General features: G+C 42.2%; 3 protein-coding genes across 6 annotated transcripts in view; 1 reads left to right on the top strand and 2 right to left on the bottom strand.

Annotated features, from left to right (window-relative positions):
• The window catches only part of LOC106817118 (centromere/kinetochore protein zw10 homolog), a 30,168-nt gene extending 29,361 nt beyond the window's left edge, over positions 1-807 (top strand). Inside the window, exon 13 of the mRNA XM_014821769.1 lies at positions 142-807. Coding sequence (XP_014677255.1) covers positions 142-384 — 243 coding nt within the window. The 3' untranslated portion in view covers positions 385-807. The remainder of the gene's footprint in view (positions 1-141) is intronic.
• Positions 808-1,371: 564 nt separating this feature from the next.
• LOC106817164 (RNA-binding protein 1-like) lies at positions 1,372-15,637 on the bottom strand. 3 transcript variants are annotated; one of them, XM_014821836.1, is made up of 4 exons: positions 15,433-15,637; positions 3,687-4,191; positions 2,233-2,374; positions 1,372-1,983 (listed from the first exon to the last, which is right to left on the bottom strand). In XM_014821836.1, exons 2-3 carry the CDS (start codon positions 4,181-4,183, stop codon positions 2,266-2,268), a joined length of 606 nt encoding a protein of 201 aa, XP_014677322.1. In that variant the 5' UTR covers positions 4,184-4,191; positions 15,433-15,637; the 3' UTR covers positions 1,372-1,983; positions 2,233-2,265. The 3 variants fall into 3 exon arrangements, with proteins under 3 accessions (XP_014677322.1, XP_014677306.1, XP_014677314.1); XM_014821820.1 differs by having other exon boundaries at positions 2,270-2,374; XM_014821828.1 differs by having other exon boundaries at positions 2,270-2,374; positions 15,437-15,637.
• A 179-nt stretch (positions 15,638-15,816) lies between these two features.
• LOC106817129 (dipeptidyl peptidase 3-like) overlaps positions 15,817-25,723 on the bottom strand; it is a 15,097-nt gene continuing 5,190 nt past the window's right edge. For both annotated transcript variants that reach the window (XM_014821779.1, XM_014821787.1), the window contains exons 4-18: positions 25,383-25,472; positions 25,114-25,251; positions 24,201-24,275; positions 23,658-23,748; positions 23,414-23,553; positions 21,952-22,082; positions 21,647-21,705; positions 21,250-21,444; positions 20,539-20,645; positions 20,144-20,299; positions 18,557-18,681; positions 18,131-18,251; positions 17,462-17,641; positions 16,904-17,066; positions 15,817-16,594 (exon numbers count right to left, since the gene is read on the bottom strand). In XM_014821779.1, the coding sequence (XP_014677265.1) occupies positions 16,446-16,594; positions 16,904-17,066; positions 17,462-17,641; positions 18,131-18,251; positions 18,557-18,681; positions 20,144-20,299; positions 20,539-20,645; positions 21,250-21,444; positions 21,647-21,705; positions 21,952-22,082; positions 23,414-23,553; positions 23,658-23,748; positions 24,201-24,275; positions 25,114-25,251; positions 25,383-25,472 (1,920 nt within the window). In that variant the 3' untranslated portion in view covers positions 15,817-16,445. The remainder of the gene's footprint in view (positions 16,595-16,903; positions 17,067-17,461; positions 17,642-18,130; positions 18,252-18,556; positions 18,682-20,143; positions 20,300-20,538; positions 20,646-21,249; positions 21,445-21,646; positions 21,706-21,951; positions 22,083-23,413; positions 23,554-23,657; positions 23,749-24,200; positions 24,276-25,113; positions 25,252-25,382; positions 25,473-25,723) is intronic.

Below are 25,723 nucleotides of genomic sequence, written 5' to 3'. Positions count from 1 at the left end.
ATTAACCACTCTGTACAAAACAGAGCGACAAGTTTTACATTACCCAATGGCTCATTACGCACCTGATTCAGAATGATCATCTATCTCAGTATTTATAGTTTCTATGACTAGTATGGTGTAATGCTCTTGTTTATGTTGCAGGCTGGAACAGAACTGGAGGTAAATGCTGTTTCACCAGCCACCAACCACTGTGTTACAAACTGGATGAAGTTTCAGGAACTTGCTTTCATACTAAATTCGAGTATGTACGACATCAAGGAGAGGTGGGCAGCAGGAAAAGGCCCCCTAGGGGCAGTGTTCACGCCCAATGAATTGAAATCGCTGATTAGAGCACTATTTCAAAACACGGACAAACGAGCAGCTGTCTTAGCAAAAATCGAATAGCAAGTGGGTTTATTTGACGGATTTTATAACTGTGAAGCATGTCAAAGGTATATAGAATATTGAAATGTTTTATTAGCATGCCTACAACGAAATCAGTGCCTTGACACAGAATTGTGTTCAGAGGCGTGTACAGGGGTGGGGGTCCAGGGGGTGGGGGTCCAGGGGGTCCGGACCCCGCTGCTCGTGCAGAAAACGCACCTAAGGGGATCTAATTTTTAAAAAATTCTCCCAGACCCCCCCTTCGCGTGCTCGCAAGTTTGGGTTACGGTTAGACCCCCTCCCCCCCTGGTGCAAATCCTGTACATGCCCCTGGTGTTATTTCATGTCACTAAGACACAGCTGCCATATTTATGGTATGTTACATGCAAAACACTTCTTATCTTATTCATGTTAGCATATGAACATAAAATGATTGAAACACGCTCCAAGTACGCTTTTGATCTACTCAGCTGCTGTACAGCTGATTTATACAGCAACTGCACTCCCTACACAACACATAGAATTGTTAAACTGAATTTTTTATTTACTATGACACTTAACACCTTTATTCAAATGTGCATATATAGACATGAGCACATACAGGCTCAGTGACTAGGGCTATTAGTATTACAGTTATCCTAAAACTTTACATTCAAGTACACATCAAATTACTACAATATTCCTTCAGTAGAATACCTTCCTTATGCTGCATTTTATAAACACCGGAAAGTATCAGGAGAAGATGCAACAATTATTTTTTACTGTTTGGGATGGCATGGCATGGCATGGGATGGGATGGATGCATGTAGAGATAGATAGTTCGATTTTTTGGGGTATTTTCCTTTCAACCAAGCAGTCACCAACTGAGTCACGCCACTGATTTCCCCGGGCAACGCCGGGTATCCGGCTAGTAAAGAATAATGCTGTCATTGCTGCGAGCACACAACAATGAGATTACTAACGTTAGTCATCGTTACACATGTAAATAAAATGACGATGAAACTCCGATTTGTCACTGGAAGATGCTACCTGGATTTCAAAGTTTATTCACCAACAAGAGTTTGACACAATACGCGATGGGCTTTAATATATTTACATACACGAGTTAAAACAAGCCATGGGGAAGGTTATACACGTTCGCAATGAAACGTGGAAGGTAAGGAACTATGATCTGCAACAACTGCTGTTGGCCAGGGAGTGGTGATATATTTTATAAAGATTCACATAACTGGACAACTTACAAAGTATGTCTTAGCAGCTTTTAGCTTGCTTGCAATTGAAAACAAACTTAAAACTAAACCATACCTCCCAATGCAGAGTTTATCTAATTGCCCGTTCCAGTTCTTGCATGCTATCATTACATTTTACAGGTTTTCTTCATTAGAAAGTAATGAATTTCCACCACGATAGTAAGGGAATGAAAAACATTCGATGTACACTCATGCTCTCGCTCAGTAATTCTCACTGTAATTTTGTACACATGAACACGCACACGCACACGCACACGCACACGCACACACACACACACACACACACACACACCGACACAGATGCGCAGGCAAAACCCTTCAGTACGGGTTTCTTGCTAGGGGTGCTTACTGACTTTTATCGGCTGGATAGCTGTAACAATGCAAAAAATACACTTGGAATGCAGTTGCCATACCAGGCCTGATTTAGGCTGTTAATCAGGAGGGAAGATAAAAATTAAAATATTCAGTTACATTTATCTTACATTATCAACATTTTGAAACCTAGTTCAATGTTAGCAAAGAACCAATCTGCTAGTAAATTCTTTATCCTCTCTATTTTTTTTAATTAAAAATAGATTTCCTGCAATTAACGACGACATGTGAAGCAATAAAAACTTACAAGCCAGCTGTGAAGCTTTCTCAGATAGGATACTCACACCTTGGGTGGCGCTGGAGGGTACTCGGGAGGGGCGTAACCTCTTGCAGCTGGATAATCACGTGGCATGTACTCACGACCTCGTCCGATTGGTGGAGGTGGGGTCCTGCAACAGTGACACATCTGTGCATTACAATCGGAGATTGAAGGATAGCTACTTTCACAGATCCATCAATGGCAGTGAAGAAATCCCCCCCCCCATATTTAGCTAGATGGACATGTACTCCACACCACACCCACGCACATGGAAATTGAAGTCGGACATAAAATTCCGACTAGGGAGAGGAGAAGAAAGAGTAAGGTAGTACACCACATTAGGAATTATATAATTAGATATCAATGGTCTGATCACACATAGTATAACACAAACAGTTTCTTACCAGTACAATGAACAGCCTAAGGTCCATGTCAGAGCTGGTCACACGATGAACACCAATGAGTCCAACTCGACCACCAGGCATGTTAGAATGTGACCGATTGGCTACACCATGTACTAACGTGTTTCAATGCGACAACTGCTCAACATGATGTGACCCCCATCAGCAAGGAATTTTGGTGTTATTTTATGCGGTTATGTCGACAGGTCAGGATTGCGACGTGGGATAGACTCCCAATCTCGACGGAGTAACGAAATTATTGGTGAATAAGTGAGTCGGCGACCACTTGTATGGCGCATTTCTGCACAATAGCTCGACTGCTGAACACATTCTCACAATGCGTGCGCTGTTGAACATTACCGCATTTTACGACAAATCGTGTACCGAGGTAGTCACACGAATGACTCCGGATATTCTCTCTCATCTCGCATTCAAAGCTACCGGGGTGCCGATAGTAAGTGCATTATCGCAGCATGGGGGTTCTTGCCTTGCGACATTCATCAACACCGTGCGACGCATCTACTGTCATCGGTGCACACTCATGAGGAGACAACATCGAAAACAACGACGGCGCAGAGAGACTCATTCCAGCAACAGTGATGACGCGCATATATAGCGGTGGCATCCTGAAAATTCAACTCTAGTACGAAGGTAACGCGCATCCTAATTTGAGGGCCCTGCGTGCATGCGTGCGACGGCAGTAATGACGTCGGGGACCCTCGCAGGTGTAGCACACGAGCACTGCCTAAAACAAGGTAGCGGTTAGAACTGTAGAAGGTGAGAGGCGGATATCACGCGACAGTATCTACGGGAATATCACGCGTGCCAGCCAGGACGCTGCGGAATAGATAACAAGCGCATTAGATCGGCCTGCCATCTTCACCGTGGCAGTTCGCAATGCCGTTCGACATTCAGGTCGCTACGCGCGCGTGCGCCTCAGGTCGGACCAGTTTTCGCTCGTAGTCGTCACGGCATACTCTGGCTGTCACGCAAGCTTGCCGGTGACAGCGAAGCGAGTTCTTAGTCTAGGTGCCTATGTACCTGCTAGCTCCAACCGGGGAGCGACTGCGGTAACCAGGTGGCGTTCGGCGTCCGTATGCTGCGGCTCCGTTTTCGTAGGGCCGTGCGTAGCGTCGGTATTCGTCTCGGTAGTAATCTTCGTAGCGGGGAAGCGCCGCTGGGTAATCGGATGGTGTATAACCGCTCGCCCCGTACACAGAGGGGAAGCTACTTCCGCGACCCACCGCCCCGCGCCCGACCCCGCGACCAGCTCCTCCGTAATCGCCGCCCCTGGGCTTATGCTTGACGACCTCAACGCGAATCTGGCAGTCTTGGATTTTCGCGCCATTCATGCCACTCAGGCAGGCCGTGGCATCTTTCTCCTCATGGTATTCGACGAAGGCAAACCCCGGCGGGTTGTGCGCAACCCACACATCGCGCAGACGCCCGAATCGTGTAAATTCCTGCTCAAGGTCTTCCTTCGTGATATTAGACTTCAGGCCCCCGACGAATATCCGACACTGGTTTCCGGCGCTCATTTTTGAGTCTAGAAAATGCAGCCAAATGAAAATTTCAACATGGTTGGAAGGAGTACAAGTTGTTATTTAAATTTGAATTGTACATTTTATTATTTACTGTAACACACAATCTATATTCATTAGGAGTAGTAGATAATACATATTACAGCACTACTAGCACTAGCAACAGCACATGCCCTTGGTAGTCTCGATATAATATAATGATAGTAAGTAAACACGAATTGTATTTACTACCATTGTCTTTAATGTTTATGTACTCTATAGTATATCACCTAATAACACATAAATGACATTCTAATACTTAATTGCCTACAACACACAATTTTACTGCATACATGCCACTGTCCAAAAATTAATAAGCCTAGTTGTTATTAATTTGTGCACAGTGGCATGCAAGCGTGTCGTAAGATTGTGTTGTAGAAGAGTATTTGAACAGCATTTACATTTCACAAATATATTACATGACGCCAAATGTTTAAAACTTCGTCAGAACAAAAATTACAATCTTGCTTTCAACACACTAACAAGCAATAATTTCATTGGTCAGTGGGAGCACACCACAAGCACAAGAGACAACAATCATTACAAGTATACAATTTCTGTTCTGACGAAGTTTTGAACACTTGGTGTCATATGTTTACAAAATAAAAAGTGCCGCAGTGCGACAGGGCTCATCTGGTGTCTGGTGTTCTGCTGATAAATTAATTTGTGCATAGCAAGACGTCTTATACATGTATAAGTCTTCTTTATTCTTGTTTGGCTTTCGTAGCCAATTCGAACAAATATATCAGCTACACTTTCGCACCCACCTAATCTTTATGGGCTAATTCTAATAACAAGAACAATAATAACAATTCAAATACAAGTTAAAGGCATAATTCGACCATCGATTATGCAATTTTAACGAATGCTACAGTAACTGGCACTTGGTGTAGTTAATAAGTACATTGAACCTTCATAGCCAAACGCCGATATTAGTATTGTCCAATATGCACTGCTGTTTACTAAGAAATGTCTAAATTGAAATTCCGCAGTCAAGAAATCGCGTTGTTGACAGTTACAAACCGTCATGTCGCCCGTAACCGGTCGTAACTGCGAGGCGTTGTCAATACAAGATCTATAGTGCACGGACATATTTCTCGCACCGTATGCTCGGCCGTCAGGTGATTCGATCCTTTTTGTAGTCTGAGCTGGCATTCCGTACGTTATGGCTTTACTCTTGGGATTCGCGGAATAAATGAATATACGTTCTTACGAGATTACAAGCACAGCATAATAAATGTGGTCACTAGCAAAATAATAACACCTAGGACAACAATTTACCGCGGACAAACAAATTCATGCTCAACATCTTGTAAGCAACACAAGTGACGTCACGGAACTCCGAACCTTCGATTGTTATTTGTTGGCCATAAATTTCGCGGTTGTCGCTCAGATTAGCAAATTTATCGGATTCTCATTAGCACATTCTTACGATAATTAGCAGGATATTTGGACAACTAATAACGCGTTTGCTATAAGTAATGTACTCTATTAACTACCAAAGGTGCCAGTTAACTGTAGCATTCGTCGAACTTGCTAATAACGACATGGTCGAATTATGCCTTTAATGGATGACATTGAGACGTTGATATAAAAGATTTCAACATATGAGCATGCGATCTCACAGTTCATATTAGAAGGGGGGCGGAGGGTCCATTTTCTCCCACTCCCTCGCCCACTGCGTCCACTCCCTCCTCCCTGCCCCACTTCACTGCCCTCTTGCCTCTCACTTCCACCCCTTACCTCCTATCTCCTCCCCTGCTCCACCTCCCATCCCCTTCGCACCATCTTGCCGCACCTAATTTACCCCTTTCCGCGTCGCATACACAGCTGTAGTCACCGTTTTCCTGTCCCCGTCCTCAATTTACTACTCCCTCTCTCTCTCTTTATCCTTAGACTTCTCTCGGCTCTCTCTTAATTATATAAAAACAAAATTTAAGAAACCAGCGCATGATGCCTTTTACTGGCCCTCAAATAGATACTTCCGTTCCTATGCCGCGCGAGCTGTAACAGTCAATTAGAAATAATAACTATATAGTGTCTCTAATAGTTGTCTATCGTAACAGCTTAGTGTTCGCCATATAACTGGTTAATTCCTGTCATAGGGATCTATGTCCAGAGTAGACTACGCGGAAGTACTCCTGGGTCACGTCGTCATACAAACGTACCCTGGTAACTATCTGATATGGTTAGCGGCGCTTCTTCAGTACCTGCATTCAAAACTGATTATATTGGAGCCACTGGTCAGCAGGACCAGTACCTACGGAGGAAGGCACTGGTCTGATCAGTAGGCACTGCGTCCAGGATTTCTGTCATAGCACACGGCAATGACTGCGGATGTGGGACGTTTTTATAGGGAGGGGAGGATGGTGGTCAATTTTGGTGATGTGCATTCTAACGGTATTGCTTAAAAATTATATATCTTTACATCCGTTTCGATACCTGAGTGCTTAGGTAACAAATGCGGAACCAAGTCCAAAGAATCAATCTCAAAAAATCAATCAAGTCAATCAAAAAGATCAAAAAATCAATGATCAAAAATGTCAACGATTCAACAGCATCAAGTATCACGGCGTCTCTGAAGACGCCCATTATTCGCTATAAGATTATCATATTATTACTTACACGCGATCGCTGCATTAGGTTCGGATGCCCAGTATTATCGAGATAGCAGGTTTTAACAGGCATGACTTAGAAAATCAAACACAAACAAACATGGGAGAGTTTGTGTACTTCGCATGGACTTTACGCTTCGGAATCTGACTATTTTTAGTCATATTTGATTACAATTTTACCATTGATTTCCATTAGAATAAGTGTAGAAGGTTAGATGAGTAATAACAAAATAAATTCAGGCCACAAATTAAACAATTTTTTGTTTCCCTCGACCCGACCAGCGCTGATAAGTGTGGTTTGCTTTTTTTTAGAGGGTCTTTTTACAATTCTAGCAACTGGATGCTCTACGTGCTCAGCGCGTTGTTTGTGTGGAGCATACCTTTTATGTTTGCTACAACATTGTATATAATGTACCATTGTACAGTGATACAATATACATATTATAAACTTCTTTAAACAAGCTTGTGTTTATCAGACTAAATTTTGCAATGATTTTATTTCAGATCATCACACGCACTGCCACGGTCACGCAGCAGCCATACACGTAATGTGGAAATAAAAGCAATTACAAATAAAAGGAATCTAATAGAAATAATAAATATCTTCTTACACATATTAGTCTTTGCGAAAGAAATAACGTTAATCTGTCAGAGTTTAGATCACATAAATTAAGTTTAGTTTAATATCTAATTATAATATAGCGATTTTCCAGGATTCAGCAAAGTTTTTGCCTGCGCAACGTTTTGCGAATCAGCGATTTCCAGGAAAGTTTTGCTGTCCGCGCGTCCTCTCATACAAGCGTAACGCTTACTATTACCGCTCCATGCTCGTAACGGCCGCTAGGGAGCCTACTCGGATTCAGAGCGCTTAACCTCCTTACTAGTAGAAATGGGGGTGGCTGCTGACTGAGCCAGATACGGCCCAATGCCAGCGCAGCAGCTCCTTTGCTTGACGTCATTTCCCGGTCAACGATTTCACTGCAGCAATAACGTTATATTTATAAATAGTTTATAATAGTTTATATTAGTTTTAATAATCATATATAATAATCATAATTTATAGACTGTAACAAAATGCATGCTTCTGATAAAGCACACATTTAACTCTAGATTACCACCAAATAAATACTGTGCCTGCGGGCATTTGCGGCCTGCTTTAGACTCAGTACGCGGCTCCGACAGTTTCACACCACGCTAAACATTAAGGCCTTAGTGTGATACGTCGGCGACGGGTACCAGGTCTAGGCCTGCTTAGCCTCGTTCTGCGTTAATTGATGATCGAGTTCAGGAGGTGCCGAACTGTTTTAGGCTTGCCTCGCTTACAGGGCGTCAGTTTGTAGCGAACGCCAGTCAAGCGTAACCATGACGACTGGTATTATACCAGGTTTAATACACAGTGCGCCGGCCACCCCCTACATAATGTAATAATTGAAACGATTGCACCCTGGCAACGCAGGCTCGAAGTGAAACAATCAAGTAATTGCACGTTCGCCCCTCCCCCCTACTTCAATCAGTGCCGCCCAGCCAACAGGCACGTACGCAGGCTGTGCATAGCTCTAGTAGGTACTATAGCCCGCGTACAGTTGCCGCAGGCCTGCCACATACAGAAACTTGAAGAAAAAAAATCGGAAAGGTCAATACAAATGTTTGTGTCGGCCCCTTTTTGGCGGGTCGGTCGGGTGAGGGCAAACAAACAACATTTTTATTATGGCCTCAGTTTGGTAAATTTTTTATTTCCTGTGCGGCGATTATGTAGTCGCCCCGCCGGACCAGCTGACACGAGCAAGCAGTCGCCCGGTCGATTTTCTAATCGCCACTGGCGACTGGGCGACCGCTAGTTTCTCACGCTGGTTAGGGTTAGGGTTAGCTCAGGAACTATAGCCCTCCGCTCCGCCGCAGGGCTATAGAACATACTACATGGCAATTTCCAGGGAGTAAGCAAAGACAACTTTTTTGCAGTTAATAACTTCTTCGGTATGCCAAATAACGCACATTCTCTGCCGCACAAATGTCTTAAGTTACTACAAACACTAAAATTAAACTGCAAACTAACACTTAAATGTTATACTTGCTATATTACTTGTCGACGAAGATTGTTTACCAACTTCTAACCGCCATTTTTCGTTGCGCATCGCTGGCACGGTTCCGGCGCTAGTGAGCGGGAACAATATATTTCCAAGTGGAGGGGTGGGCAGGTTGCACGCGGATTTAACCGCCATTTTTTGTTGCGCAGCGCTAGCGCGGTTCCAAACCGCGAGCAACTTGCCCACCCCTCCACTTGGAAATACATCGTGCTAGCGATGCGCAACGAAAAATGGCGGTTACAAGTTGGTAAACAATCTTTGTCCCAATCAAAGTTCCCTTCTCGCTTAACACTACGATGGCGAGAGGGTCACAAGCCGACGCAATAGAATATTGTTCGGCATGACGTGCGCTGCTATTAAACGTAGAATTATCTAACTTTTTATGATTCTTATTGCTTCTCTGTACTTCCACGCCTCGATTTATTATATGTGCGCTATCACTGAGCATGTATTTACGTGTCAGCGAGTAATTATTAGAATTTATAAGATGAAACTCTGAACAAACGCCGCCATTTTTCAATAGATATCCCATAATATGTATGAATTTTCGCGTACAAAATGAGGCATAAGAACATCCAGAACGTTCAATAGTATAGCTGTTCAAAATTCTCTTATTTTAACGTGTATTTCGAGGTAAATAGTAATTAAGAAGTGATGCGATAGTTGCAAACATGTAACAGGTGAGGTCAAATGTGGTAATACATTGTTTTATTTACAAAATTTTTTACGAAATTCGGAGTTTGTTTTCAAGCAACCAGGCATTTCGAATGGAAGGGTGTTAGGCTCCTACGATGTGTAACAGTCGGAGAGCCTGGTCGGTTTAGGTTAGGGTTAGGTAGTAGGCGTAAGCGACTCCCTAGACTCGTTAGTGTAGTAGGCGAGGTACGGTCCGGCATATTAGATAGTATAGCAGTGATATTGGACAAACTAATACGCGTTTGGCTATAAGGTAATGTACTTATTAACTACACAAGGTGCCAGTTACTGTAGCATTCGTCAACTTTGCATAATAGATGGTCGAATTATGCCTTTAATGAATGACATTGACGTTGATATAAAAGATTTCAACATATGAGCATGGATCTCCAAGTTTAATTAGAGGGGGCGGGGGGTCCTTTTCTCCCACCTCCCTCCCCACTGCGTCCCACCTCCCTCCCTCCTGCCTCCCACTTCACTCCCCTTGCCTCTCACTTCCACCCCCTTACCTCCTATCTCCCTCCCCCTGCCTCCCACCTCCCATCCCCTTGCACACCATCTTGCACGACCTAATTGTACCCCCTTTCCCGCTCGCATACACACCGTATCACCGTTTTCCTGTCCCCGTCTCAATTTACTACTCCCTCTCTCTCTCTTTATCTTAGACTTTCTCTCGCTCTCTCTTAATTATATAAAAAAAATTTTAAAACCAGCGATGATGCCTTTTACTGCCCCTCAATAATACTTCGTTCCTATGCCCCCGAGTGTAACAGTCATAGAAATAATAATATATAGTGTCTCTAATATTTCTATGGTAACAGCTTATGTTCGCATATAACTGGTAATTGGCTCATAGGGTCTATGTCCCCCAGGGTACTACCGGAACGTACCCTGGGTACGGTCCGGTATACCAGAACGTACCCTGGTAACTATCTGATATGGTTAGCAGGGTGAAAAACTGATAATTGGAGGCACTGGTCCAGCAGGACCAGTACCTCTGAGGAAGCACTGGTCCTGGTCAGTAGGCACTGGTCCAGGATTTCTGTCATAGCAAAGGCAATGACTCGGATGTGGGGACGTTTTTATAGGGAGGGGGGATGGTGCAATTTGGTGATGTGCATTCTAAGGTATTCTTAAAAATTATATATTTTACTCGTTTCGATACACTGATGCTTAGTAAATCGGAACAAGTCCAAAGATCAATCTCAAAAATCAATCAAATCAATCAAAGATCAAAAATCAATGATCAAAAATCAACGATCAAAACATCAAAGATCAGCGGTCTCTGAAGACCGCCCATTATTCCTATAAATTATCATATTTTATTACACGCGATCGCTGATTGGTCGGGATGCCCAGTATTATCGAATTAGCAGAGGTTTAACAGCATGACTTAGAAAATCGAACACAACAAACATGGAGAGTTTGTGTACTTCGCATGGACTTTAGGCTTCGGAATTTGACTATTTTTAGTCTATATTTGATTAAATTTACCATTGATTTCATTAGAATAATGTAGAAGGTTAGTAGAGAATAACAAAATAATCAGGCCACAATTAAACAATTTTTTGTTTGCCCTCACCCGACCCAGGCTGAAAAGTGTGGTTGGCTTTTTTTTGAGGGGGGTCTTTTTACAAATTCAGCAATGGTGTCTACGTGCTCAGGTGTGCTTGTGTGGAGATACCTTTTATGTTTGCCTACACATTTATATAATGTACATTGTACAGTGATACAATATACATATTATAATACTTTTAACAACTTGTGTTTATCAGAGCTAAATTTTGCATGATTTTATTTCCAGATCACACACGCACGCACGCACGCACGCACACATACACGTAATGTGGAAATAAAAGCATTACAAATAAAAGGAACTTGAATTAAGAAATAATAAATATCTTCTTAGCACATATTAGTCTTTGGAAAGGAAAATAAAGTTAATCTGTCAGAGTTAGATCCATAATTAAGTTATTTAATATCTAAATTATAATATAGCGATTTCCAGGATTCCAGCAAAGTTTTGCTGTCCAAGTTTTGGAATCCAGCGATTCCAGGAAAGTTTTGCTGTCGCGCTCTCATACCAGCGTAACGTTAATGATTACCGCTCCTGCTCGTAACGGCCGCTAGGGCCTACTCGCTAGAGCGTTAACCTCTTACTATAGGAAAGTGGGTGGCTGCTGACTGAGCCAGAACGGCCCACATCAGCGAAGCAGTCTTTTGCTTGACGTCATTCCCGGTCAACGATGTTCAACTGCAAGACATAACTATATTTATAATAGGTTTATAATAGTTATATTACGTTTGTAATATATCAGTATATGAAAGATCATAATTTACTAGACTGCTAACAAACATGCCATGGCTTCTGATAAGCACACTTATAACCAGATTACCACCATACAATATGTGCCTGGACGCGGCATTGCGCGCCTCGCTTGTAGAATCAGTACGCGGCTCCGACAGTCTCTCACACCGCCTACATTAAGGCCTAGTGTGAACTACGGTCGGCGAGCGGGTACAGGTTACGGCCTGCTTAGCTCGTTCTGCGTTTAATTCGGATAGACGAGTTCCAGGACAGGGCCGAACTGTTTTTAGGCTTGCCTTCGCTTACAGGGCCGTCAGTTTGTACGCGAACGCCAGTCAAGCGTAACATGACGACTGCGTATTATACAGGTTAATACAGCAGGTGCGCCGGCCACCCCCTACATAACTGTAATAATTGAAACAATTTGCACATCCTGGCAACGCAGGCTCGCAAAGTGAAACAATCAAGTAATTGCACGTTCGCCCCTCCCCCCTACTTCAATCCCCCAGCTGCGCCGCCCAGGTCCAACAGGCACCCTACGCAGGCTGTGCATAAAGCTCTAGTACGGACTACCTATAGCCCGCGTACATTGCCTGCAGGCCTGCCACATACAGAAACTGAAGAAAAAAAATCAGGAAACGGTCAATACAATGTTCCTGCTCCTCGCCCCCCTTTGCCGGCACGTCCCGCTGGTGAGGGAACAAAACAAATTTTTAATCTAATGGCCTCAGGTTATTGGTAAAATTTTTATTTCTGTGCGAGCGATTATTGTCAGGTCGCCCGCGCCGTCGCCGAGTGTACAGCTGACACGAGCAGCAGTCGGCCCAGGATCGATTTTCTTATCGCCACTGGCGACTGGCGCGACCCGCGCTAGTTTCTCACGCTGGTTTAGGTTAGGGTATAGCTCCAGGAATATAGCCCTCCGCTCCGCCGCAGGGCTATAGAACAGTAGCTAGCATACGGCACATTTCCAGGCAGGAGTACAGCAAAACAACTTTTTTGCAGTTAATACTTCTTCGGTATGCGCACCAATAACGCACCAGTTCTCTGCCGCCAACAAATGTCTTAAGGTTGACTACAAAAACACTAAAATTACAACTGCCCAAACTAACGCTTATGTTATACTTGCCATATATTCTTGTCGACGAGATGCTTTACCAACTTACTAAACCGCCACATTATTTCTGTTCTCGCATCGCTGGCCACGGGTCCGGCGCGATAAGTGAGCGGGAACAATATATTTCCAAGTGGGAGGCCGTGTGGGCAGTTGCCCAACTGCGGATTTAGAACGCCATTTTTGGTTGCGCAGCGCTAGCGCGTGTTCCAAACTTCGAGCCAAATTGCCCAGCCCCCTCCACTTGGAAAATACATTCGTCTGCTTAGCGATGCGCAACGAAAGAATGGCGGTTACAAAGTTGCACTGCGTAAATCAATCTTTTGTCCCAATCAAAAGTCCGCTTCTCGCCTTAATACTACGGATGGCGGAAGCCGATCACAAGCGTACGCAATAGAATATTGTTCGGCACCCATGACGTTCGCGCTGCTTATTAACTGTAGAATCTATCTAACTTTTTATGATTCTTATTGCTTCTCTGCTGACTTCCCACGCCTCAGATTATTATATGTTGGCTGATCCACTGAGCATCGTATTAACGTGTTCAGCGAGTAATTATTAGAATCTTATAAGATGAAACTCCTCGAACAAAACCGCCGCATTTTTCAATAGAAGTATCGCGCATAACATAATGTTATCGTAATTTTCGCGCTTACAAGAATGAGGCATAAGAAATCACTCCAGAACGGTTACCAATAGTATAGCTGTCCAAAATTCTCTCTATTTTAACGTGTGATTTCGAGCGGGTAAATAGATATTAAGAAGTGAGTTGCGATAGTTGCCCAAAAGCATGTAGACAGGCTGAGGTCAAATGTGGTAATAGCATTGTTTTAATTTACATACAAATTTTTTAGCAAATTCGGTAGTTTGTATTTCAAGCAACCACGGATTGTCGAATGGGCAAAGGGTGGATTAGGCATCTCGAATGTGTAACGAGTCGAAGAGTCTCTGGTCGGTTTAGGTTAGTCGGTTAGGTAGTAGCGTAAGCGACTCCACTACGACTCGATAGTGTAGACGTAGGCGGAGGGTCACTCGATCCTGATATTAGAATAGTACCAGGTACGTTCCGGTATACCGGACCGCTACCCAGGGTACTTCCGCAGACCTGGGGACATCAGACCCCTCAGCCACAGGCACTTGGGACCAGGCAGCTAAAAACTGAAAAATAGTAAACACACAGTTGCACCAAATAAGCGCTACAGACTACCTACCTAGCTCTATCTATTAACCGCGGATCGCTACCGCGGGTATAGCACATTCTGCCTAGCCAAGAATAAATAATAAGAATAGTTCAACTGGATTGACAAGGCACGCTATGGTGCGTGTAAAAAGGGTGGCGATGTATTTATTAACGGGGGTGGGTGGGTAAACTCGCACCTGATGCGCCACATGTGCGCCCCACGAATCCGGGAGCCACAAGCATGCGAACACCCCCGTTTAATGAATAGGAGTGGCACAATAGCTGCCTTGCGTTTTGCCAACATATCCGGTGACATTACGCGTGCGCACGCCACATGATTTGAAATGTAATTTCAATAAGTGCTGACTTTGAGGAATAACAGCATAAATACCTGGTGTAAAGTTGTGGAAGTGTTCAAAAAGATAGGTGAGATGTCCATGTTGATAGATAAGTGTTAAAAAGCCCGATCATTTTACGTTTTGTGGATAATTTTTGGTCACATCAGTTGGACCATTTGCTTAGATTACAGCTATGGCAGAATGTGCTATAGCCCTGCGGCAGCGATCCGCGGGCTATAGTACTAGAGCTATACCGTACCACTCAATTACAGTTCCACTGTTGCGTCACTGTATATCAACGTTCCTTCATAAAAACCTATGTAAAAACTAACGCCGAACGCTCCCGCACTCGCCGCTGCGAGTGTGCTGTGACGCTATGATAATATATATAGAGCATATATAGATATAGACTCTATATCATAGCGTCACAGCACACTCGCAGCGGCGATTGCAGGAGCGTTCGGCGTTAGTTTTTACATAGGTTTTTTTGAAGGAAAGTTGATATACAGTGACGCAACAGTGGAACTGTAATTGAGAGGTACGGTAGTAGGGCCTATTTGTGAATGTGTGTTCATATTATTTTCAGTTTTTACTGAAACTGTCCCAAGTGCCTGTGCTCTCTCAGCCTATGCTATGGCTATGCCTAAGTATGAGCGTCAGTGACAGTGACAGTGTCACGTTGGACTAGTCTCGAACGACTCGGGGTCCAACCGGCCCATAACAGATTCGGCCCATACAGTCTCGGCCTATACCGTACGAACAGTTAGTGAGTTACAAGTGTTACCTTTAATCATACTCACAATAACCATGCGATCCTTAAAATATACGTCTTTGATCTAAATATACTTATGAATATATAATCGAATCATTACCTACTTAAATGACAATATTTAAACTAATAACTGAGACGAAGCAAAAACTCTGCCGTTCCACAAAGAATTAATAGGTGAAGAGGCTGCAAGCGCCATCTATTATAGGTTTATGGTATTAATGGTACTGCAATTATTTTTTGTAATTGTATAGATGTGATGAATATTCATTATCACTATGACATTTCTCATTTATTCAACGTTTGTTTCAATAGTTGCTCTTTAATCTACATATTACTCGGCATTCATATTTTTAATTATATATACGAGTTCAAGATCTGTGAATCAGCAACGATACAATTATCACGATATATCACAAATGAAAGACAATAATCTTGAAATGGATTGTAAGTTCGATCTAGTATATATATACATTAAAAACAGAAATATTGGAAGATTTTTCTATTTATTTAATTCTAGATCATTATCAAACAATGATAACACATACCTGCCATGCAAACCCACAGATTTTAGAAGTTATCTACCTCCTACCAATTTTTTTATTTCGATTGCTTTATACAGTTTCCACATTGTACAAGTAGTAACAATCGCTTATGACATGGACGCTTCTAGTAGGGACGTCACACGAGACGAGGGGATGGCCCTTTATTGCCTCATTACTAAACAAAATTTCATTGGGCTACACACCAGATATCACCCTAGCTGACATGCAAATCTGTTGCACGAACATGCAACTGTGTCACACAAGTTATTGCCATGTATTTACTGCTTTTACTCAAAAAGGAGTTAGCAGGTGTGCACTCAGTTGACCACATCACAAGTAAATATGAAAAGAAATGCAGGATAATTTATACTTAACTTGAGTGTTCATCATGCATAACGATATTACCATATGCAAATCACCATGTGAAAACATGAAATTCCGTATCCATTGGATTTTCAGGAAATTTGTGAGATGAAAACTATTAAGGATGTCATGTTTATATTGATCAAATTCTTCTATTCTATTGTTTCAGCATTTTGTGTTATCTTTTATATTATTCTACACACTTCTCTCATTCAGTTGGAAAATTGGGTTGGTCTTTCTTCCAAAGATCAATTATGGCATCATCAACATCAGTAGATGTGAATCTTTCGATGAATGACTGGATGAGGCCTTCAGGGCTTGACTCATACGTTGATATGTTTACTGAACTTTCATCACCTAGGAAAAATGGCAAAAGAAGAGAAAAATAGATGAACAATTACTCAATGGGTGCTTGGTTACATAGTCATGGTATATATGGTAATACAGTAACTCTATCACACCATATGGGCCGGAACTAAATGGATATGTGTGCGTTAGTGCTTGTAAATATATATATATATATATATATATATATATATATATATATATTCATCCCCTGCATCCTGTGCATCATAACTATAACCATACATGCTCAATCATTGTGGCTTTCCCAAAAAACTGTGGTCTATCCACCTTCTATTGTGTGTGTCAGCATGAATCACTTACTCGTCACCGAGGTGTTGTGCTGCACAAACAGCTTGCGTGGCTGCTTCCGATTCATCACGATGCTCCTGTAACAGAGGAAGGGCGTGTCCCCCTCATCGCTGACCGTTGCATATGCCACATACATTGCCTCTGCGCGCACCAGATCACCCGTTGATTTGTACGTCTGTAAGGTGAAACATCGATTGAAAGGATTATGGTATACCACCTCTCATATTAACTTATAGAATAGGCAACATGACATTGTCATCATGTTATGAGGAGAGAGCCGAGTGAATGAGCGGGGACTGAAAAGAAGCCTCTACAATGATGACTGCTGATACATGGCTAGTATTTTTGTAGACTGAATACTCACAAAATTGCTGCTAGACTAAGTCACTGGCATTTACCTGTTACCTTACACATAGTGTTAGCAGATATCACAACGTAGATGCAATAATATAGTAAAACATTCTGTGAACGTTGCTAGCGTAGCTGCGATGAGAAACTTGTACTTCTTTTTAAATAAGATCTCGATTAGTGATGAAATAAATTGATCTATGGACTGAACCTGTCATGTACCTGAAGCCTTTGCAGAAACTTGGCAATGGCAGCCTTGCCGACGCTGTTTATCTTACTTCTGTCGAGTGATACCAGCAGGTCTGGTTGCCCATCCTCTCCATTGGTCTTCGTTACAGACACTAATCCCTCGCCAGCTTCAAGAAGGACACGCAGGATGACATATCTCGCCTGCATGTGAGCCTGATCACGGGAAGCAGTGTGCATGATCATTGATCTGTCATGATTGACACTTTGATCATTAGCATATTCACGATATCACGAAGAATAGTCAATATAATAATAGAATATAACAACACCCTCCCTATAATCATTGCTGTGGCATAGGTGGAGGTCCGGCCAGTTTTGTAATGGTAGACTTAATTTTTACAGTATGTTGTACAATTATTAGAATTAATAGTTAATTTATATGCATAGAGATTACTTTAAAATAGAAAAGCTATAATTAATATCATGAGTCTATCAATATAGACATTATATACAATATAGACATATAGACAATATATAGTCACCATTATATCATGAGTCTATCAATATTGATAGACTCCTGTTAATATCCACCAGATTGCAAACAAATTCTTTAAAAAATTGGTGAGTGGAACCCCAGCCACATGACCAGTACAGTACTCCCTTCCAGAATTTTCTGGATCTACCCATCAGGGGCATTCATACCTGCCGCCACTTTTTCGTCTTAGGAGTGTAGAACTCGAGTCCCAGCACTCCCGCTCTCACCATGTTTAACCAGTTCACATAGATGATGTCCTGTGCCTTATCACCTTCGTGTGCAAATATTCTACACCAGCCAAAACAATTCAATCAGAGCTAGCACAAATAAGTTAATTGCTGCCTTCTTCAAATCTGTGTGACACTGGACAACTGTGTAATCAATCACAGTCTTAGCAATTAATTAGGTTGACATTAAAATCAGAAGAGCACATGATATGCACACGTGTGTTACAAATTAGATCAATCACGGTTCATACCATATAGTCGATGGGCACTTAATGTTGTATTTTCCTAACATAATATATGCTAGGAAGGTATTATACATGCTGAGAAAAAATGTGTAGATATTCTACGGGCATTTGTAGCACTTACTTTAGGATGCAGGGTTCTAAACAGAGATACAGTCCAACGCATTCTGCCCTGCACTCCTCATATGTAGAGCTGATCACTTGAAATTTTGAGTCGTAGGTTTCCCCTGGTGCATACCAGCTACTGATCTATGACGTGAAATCAATCAAACCATAGAGATTATACTCAGAGGTGACATTAACTGGTCAAGATGAATGAATGAGTGTCAATGACACTGTAGCTCACCACAAAAAAGGACACAAATGAGTGAGTAAGAAGAAGTCAGTTTTAATTGAGCAACCATCGACGTACATTATAGAAACGATTGCCATCTGTATATCGCAATAATAATTTATAAACCAAAATGAATCACAATTTGTGACCGTAGATGGCGCTATATCCGCTTTAATTGTAGTGATGGCGTTTGAAATAAATAGGTTATGCTGCGTTCCGACATGTTTTGTAAAACTTTACTCTAATATAGACGTTTTATCGGCAGGGTGGACAGGAAATACCAATTTTGCATTAAAGGGACAGTAGCCTCTAGGATTTTACTGCATACAACTGTACTTACTGTATAACAAATCGTCTATACCCACATGTATTTGTCACCAGATACTTAATTAATTATTTACACATCAACGCTACGAAATTTGAACGGCGCCATGACACCCGCGACCGTGCTGCCACCCTGAAAAAGTTGCGTATTTGCATTTTTATTTTGCAGGTAAATGACCGAGGGCTAATCACAAAAGTGCAATTATATTTATACCTAAATGCTATTTAACCAAACAATATTCATTTTAGGGCAAATTTATCCATATTATAACTGAAACTATATGTCGTTTATAAGATATTACAATCCTTTTGCTTTTAAATGAATAAATAAGAAATACCCTCGGTCTGTAGCCCTTGGCTGGAAAGTGGTTTTGCGCAACTTCTCAGATCGTGCGCTTTGAGTGGCGCCACCGTCGTTGTAATCAAACTGTAGTCGTTAGTTTTAAAACATTTTTTAAAAATATTTCTAATGGTGATTGAACCATGAAACTTTTTATGTAGCGCAATTATAACCTAAATTAGCTGAAAATAACCCTAGAACCTAGAGGCTACTGTTCCTTTAAAGATATTGTCAATAAAATCTTGTAAAACGAACCAGACGAGTGTGACACCACAGACTGTTTGTGTCTATATAATATGCTATATAATTGCCAAACCCTACCTAATTTGCATAATTTTTTTTTTTAAATATCAAAACCCCTAGCCCTTATTCATTCACATACCAAAAATGAGCAAAATCCGTTGAACCTGAACTGACTAATGGCAATTCCCATTTTTGCGAAAAAATCGCCGTGGCTCGAAAGCACGCCGACTGGCGTGCTCCAAAATAGGACGTTTAATATGGGAGCATAGCAGTAACAACTACACCCAATTTCAAACATGTGGGTCAAACGGCTCCTGAGTTATCGTTGACCGAAGCCAAATGTTGACGGACGGACGGACGGACAGACGACGACCCATGGCAATAGCTCAGCTTGACGATGTCAAGGTAAGCTAAAAATGAGCCTGTGCATGTATTTTTCAATCACGTTGTCTAACTTGCAAAGATGATACCTTTTCCCCAGTTTCCAGGTCCTTAATCTTCTCTGAGTCAAAATTGCGAATGCCATCTGTCTTCTCAGAGAACAGCTTGCCACTGCCGTGACCCAACAGCTCATGCAGGCCCACCTGAACTTCGAATGAAGGCGCCTTCAACAGCTTGTACAACTCCTGCATACAGATACAAACATTTAACGAAGAAATGATGTCTGGAGTCACCACCATCCATGCCATATGACCATATGCTCCACTATGTACATATATCAGCACCAGATGCCTTACAGTATCACGTGCCTTCTTTCCTTCGCCATACTATGCAATGGAACGTTAGGAAGTGGTAGTTAAAACCAGCTAATGGAAGATACGGTCAGCAATTTGCACACATGGATTACACTGGTGTCAATACGTACCACATCTCCTGCTGAAAGGAACGTGACTTTCTCTTCTTTGTATCCAGCACTGAGAACGTTGCCTAGCGACACGTTTTTAAACCCCTCATTCTGCCGAATTTCATCATCTACAACCAAGCAGGTAGAAAATGCATAAGTACACGCTGGCTCAGCAAATATGTTATCATTGCTGTCAGCAATTGAATGCATGCTTGATTAAATATGAATGTACACAATGCATAATATCTATTAATAAAAACAAGACGAATTAATTTAGCAGCAATAATCAGTATTTCAGTATTTCCTCCGTTGGTGGCAATTATAAATATAAATACACATAAATCAAGCGGAAGTCATTAGCACTCAAATGTACTATTTAATTTCATTAACTAACTAAGAAGTTTTGTGCTATTATTGAAAACAATGACGATAAAGGCGACGACTACAATGACGATAGCAGTAACAAAAACAGCAATGACAACAATTTAAACCACTGATTCCACTGTCGTTGTTGCCACCACTGCCACCATTCTCACAACCACCGCCACCGCCTCCACGACCACGACCACCAACACCACCACAACCACCTCTGCGGCTGCCCCACTGCCACCATAACCAACAACATTGTCACAACTGCCACCACCACTGCCACCACTACCGCCGCTGCCACTGCCCCCGCCACTACCTCCACCACCAACAATAATAATAATAACAACAGGCAGTGACACTCACAGTTAGGGATGTTGATGCCAGCAGGAATGCCACTGCCACTGAACGTCACCACATCCAATGACGTGAAGTCTGGCCGTAGAAACCTGTCCTTCTCATAGTCATTGCCCCATGGCAGCATGGGAAGGAATGTTTCTGCATTTTCTACCAGACTAGCAAACTTCTGACTCATCTCCTTGTTGACGATGGCAACAAAACCTGCATCCAGGCACACAAGGATTTTGTCAAATGCGAATCAGTACTAGGATGTTGTGGGCAGTAATTAAACAACCATGCAATAATCACTCTTTAGACAACAAAAGGTGAAACAATCACTGTGTGTGTCTTTGGTAGTGACAGTGCAATCACACAATGCAAATTTTCAGTGTTTCTTGTTTTTCAAGTTAAAATGCACATGCACCTTCAAATTCTCCTCGCACTCCGATGGGATCTCTGTAAGTCTCAATGAATCCGATATACCTGCAACCAGACAGGAAACAATACAGTCAAAATCTAGCTATTGGTCACCTCTATAGAACGGACACCTGCTCATAAAGAACACTTTTTATGCTTCCCTTGAGTGGCAGTTATATATATTTAAAACACGTTTATAGAACAGAATCTGTATGTTTGGGGTTTCTATTTAGTGACCCTATATACCATATGTCAAATGATTCAGTGAAAGCTACTTTGATACAGTAGGAATAAAATCAAGATGAGACTTACGTTTCCACGATGGGTCCTTTATCTTTAATCCAAAGTCGGGAGCCATCCTTGTGTGCCTGCAGCGAGCTCGTAGTGAAACTATCTATGTAGCTCTGCAGCATTGCCTCCTCTGTCTCGTTGGCTGCGTGATCCTACCATGCACACATAAAGTGAACAACTCAAGCAAGTTTCCCTGATTTGCTCAATAGGATTTTTGTTGTGTGGGTGCTATCTAAAACCCCCGTCACACCAGGCCGCGATCTCACTACGCTCGTACTACGCTCTAAGAGCGTGGTGGAAACGCGTAGAACGCAGTATGAACGTCTAAGGACGTACTGCGATCGCGACCGAGCGCGGTGCAGTCACCATGAACGTGGAGAGCGTGGCCAAATTTTGAGCATGTTCAAAACAATCGTGGTGCGAGCGTGGCGGAAAGACAGCGCAGTGCGGACGTATTAGAGACGTGGAAGCCGTAGTACCCACGTAACTCGAGCGTAGTACGAACTTAATGATCATATCGCAAGCGTGTCGGGTGCGTGAAAATTGTCTCCCCGTTCTCAGCACGATGTCAATACGTTTTCATCACGCTGTTACTACGTCCATGGAGATGTCTCTGCGACCTGACCACGCTCTCGCTATGACCATGGTGCGGCTCTAGCAAGCTCGACCAGTTCGTACTACGATTGTACTACGCCCAACATGCCCAGACCACGCCGTTGTGGCGTTCGCATTACGTGTTAGTTGCGTCAATACCACGCTCAGATCACGTCCTGCAAACTTGGGATATAAATTGGGGTGCTACCCTGGCCACCCCACCAGTTCAGTGTCCACTATGGATGAGGCAACACTACTCCATGCCATGTTTCTCATAGAAGGACAACTCGAATTACTTGATTGCCAAGCCCTCTTGCTTGCTGAGGAGGATGAGGTGGAGAAATAGAAGAAAACAAAGATCTTGCTGGGTGAGTTCGTGGCTTTCAGTAGAAAGACGACTTCTCTATGGTCACTATGATCACTATGCTATGATCATTGCCAGCGCAGTCGGCGCCTGACTAGAGCGTGATTAAGTCACACTAGGAGCGTGACTGGCGCGCAGTTGAGGCGTGGTGAGCGTTGCCTAGGTGCAGTGAAAGCGTCGTTATAACGCAATGCGATCGGATTAGTCGCAATAAAGACGCAGTGAGCGCAGTGCAAGCGTGATGCGGGCGTGGTGTTGAGCGTGGTATGGAGCGTGGTGAAAGCTTGTTGGGTGCAATGAGATCGGGGTAAAGACGCACTTAGATCGTAGTATCGGCGCTGGGGCCCAATTGGCCACGCTCTCACCACACTCGGCCAAATTTGTTGAGCGTGGGGCGTTCGTGATGAGCGTAGCTCTAGTGTGACGGGGGCATAACACACAATGATGAAAAAAACCACTGCAGAAATGTTAACGATTGAGTCACTTAATCACTATAGATGAACCTGTATCTAAATTGTTACCAACCTTGGCCTTCTTAAGGTTGGTAGCGACATACGCCATAAGAGCAGAATAATCGCCACATGAAACAGAGAACGAAGTTCCTTCAAATTCACTCGCCCCAAGATGGTTCACTCTGTCTGCTGTCTCGCTCTGCTCGACAAGATCTAAAACAAGGAATGGCTATGACATAACAAACCAACCAGCCACCTACAGAAACACTAGCTCAAATCATTTACGGCATCTGGTCAGTCAAACATGGTATGTTTACCGGGAGTGTTTACAGATGCCAGCCTGACATCATAATGCGGTTTCCCATCGTTGATCGTTTTGAATACACGGCTGTTGTATGGACTGATGGCCTGCAAAAAAATGATACTCAATATAATATGACTCAACATTTATTTTTCTTTCAATTTTTTTTTGTAAAACATGTAAGGATAAAAACAAAAAACAAAAAGATAGGTAAAAATGATATTTTGCATGCAGTTACCTAACACCACAATGAGAGATCAATTCACTGGAATGTATGATATAGGACGTAAATTGCAGAGATCATAGTGCTCTTATTAGAAGTGTTGTTGCTAACACAGACAGAATCCATCAGAATCCAATCCAGACATACTGACTGTATAATACACAAAACACGATTTATATAACAGTCAAAACATACAATTTGATTCATTATCACTTCTAAAATAATGCTTTTGTTTTTATTCTGACTATATTTAATCTAATATGACTATATCCATTAATTAGCAATGAGATTAAATATCTAGCTACTGAATAATTTCCAATAAAGGAGGAATTATACCTTTGCATCCAGGAATTTCTGCACAAGCTTGGCATCCTCCATTGTGCAGTTTGCAGAGAAGTAGGTTGTTGTACCCTAATATATATAAAACTTTGTTATTAAACATATTTTTTACCCTTTTAAAAATACGTTAAAATCATTGTCAACATATTTATCCAACTATGATTTTTGGTTAAATGTAGCGTATCTAAGTCATTTGTATAGAAAATGGATTCCCATATATGGGTGCACATTGTATAGAAAATGGATTCCCATATATGGGTGCACATTATATAGAAAATGGATTCTCATATATGAGAATCCATTTTCTATACAAAGTGCACCCATATATGGGAATCCATTTTCTATACAAACGACTTAGATACGCTACATTTAACCAAAAATCATAGTTGGATAAATATGTTGACAATGATTTTAACGTATTTTTATGGGTTATTTTTATTTTTATTTTTATATATATATGGGTGCATATGCAACTATAGATACCACTATTGAGATATATGTGGCATATCGGAGCTCTCCCCAGGCCAGTGTCGGCTCCGACATGCCTTTAAAGCTGAACCTAATTTGTGACATCCAACAAATCCTCCGACATACGTTGATTGCCTAATCGACATTCGTTAATTTCCATCTGTGTTTACTTTTGGCAATCCCAACACAGTCATGCCTTCTCACAGCTTGATGTTTACGACTCCTAACTCATCGGATTTACGTGTGTATTGGGGCTACTTATGACACGTTAAACTCTATTGACTTCAATAAGTAAAACCCCCCCCTCCCGGGGCCTTCTCCCCTTGTCAATAAACAACATGCCTTCTAAGATTCCTTGGCAGAACCCTGCATATGCTATAATATTAGCATATAAGCCGTGACTACTAAACTATTATGAACTAAGAGAACACTGTCTACAAACCTCATCCCCGAGTCCGAGCTGCAACTCCTTCTCAGCTAGAGAGTACATGCGTTTACCACACCAACTCCACAGATTTTCTATCATCTCAGGGCATGAGATGTAAGCGGCACTTTTCCAGATCAATGTCTTCAACTTATCCTGTATTTGTAAATGACAGAAAGAGAAGGACAAGTAATGAGTAACACAATGGCTCACTGCAATGATACAGACAAGAAATATTCTGGCCAAGTGTAAAGTGCAGGTTTGATTTTATCAGAAAGACACCTTACCTGAGGTGTTCCGGGGACAAACTTTGTGTCTCCAAATCCCTTGTAGTTTCCCATGTTTGCATAGAGACCGGATGTATACACAAGCAGTGCCTGGAAATACATGTTATTCTACTACATCATGTGTCTCAGTGGAGAACAAGCTATAGAGGGTTCCGCGATTTTCCATAATACCCACAATGCAACGCCGACGGCCATTAGGGTTCCAGAAACCAGTTCAGGCATTGTACAAGTACATTGAGCAACGCACCTCTGCTCATTTTATTCGCCTATTAAGCAAATCCATCACAACGCCGCTATCCTGCGGTGTTGTCAACTGCAGCAATCGGTATCAAAGAGAGCCA

The sequence above is a fragment of the Priapulus caudatus genome, unplaced genomic scaffold (assembly GCF_000485595.1).
Source record: "Priapulus caudatus unplaced genomic scaffold, Priapulus_caudatus-5.0.1 Scaffold34, whole genome shotgun sequence".
Lineage (NCBI taxonomy): Eukaryota > Metazoa > Priapulida > Priapulimorpha > Priapulimorphida > Priapulidae > Priapulus > Priapulus caudatus.
This window is presented reverse-complemented; position numbering and strand designations above follow the sequence as displayed.

Bases quoted from the DNA above. Each gene is read 5' to 3' on its own strand.
- LOC106817164 (XM_014821820.1), bottom strand. From the start codon at position 4,183: ATGAGCGCCGGAAACCAGTGTCGGATATTCGTCGGGGGCCTGAAGTCT. The intron at 2,375-3,686 runs GTACATAGGCAC...TCACTGTTGCAG, and splicing joins TCCCCGGTTGGAGCTAGCAG to GACCCCACCTCCACCAATCG. The intron at 1,984-2,269 runs GTGAGTATCCTA...GCATTGTTACAG, and splicing joins CCTCCAGCGCCACCCAAGGT to CTATCCAGCCGATAAAAGTC.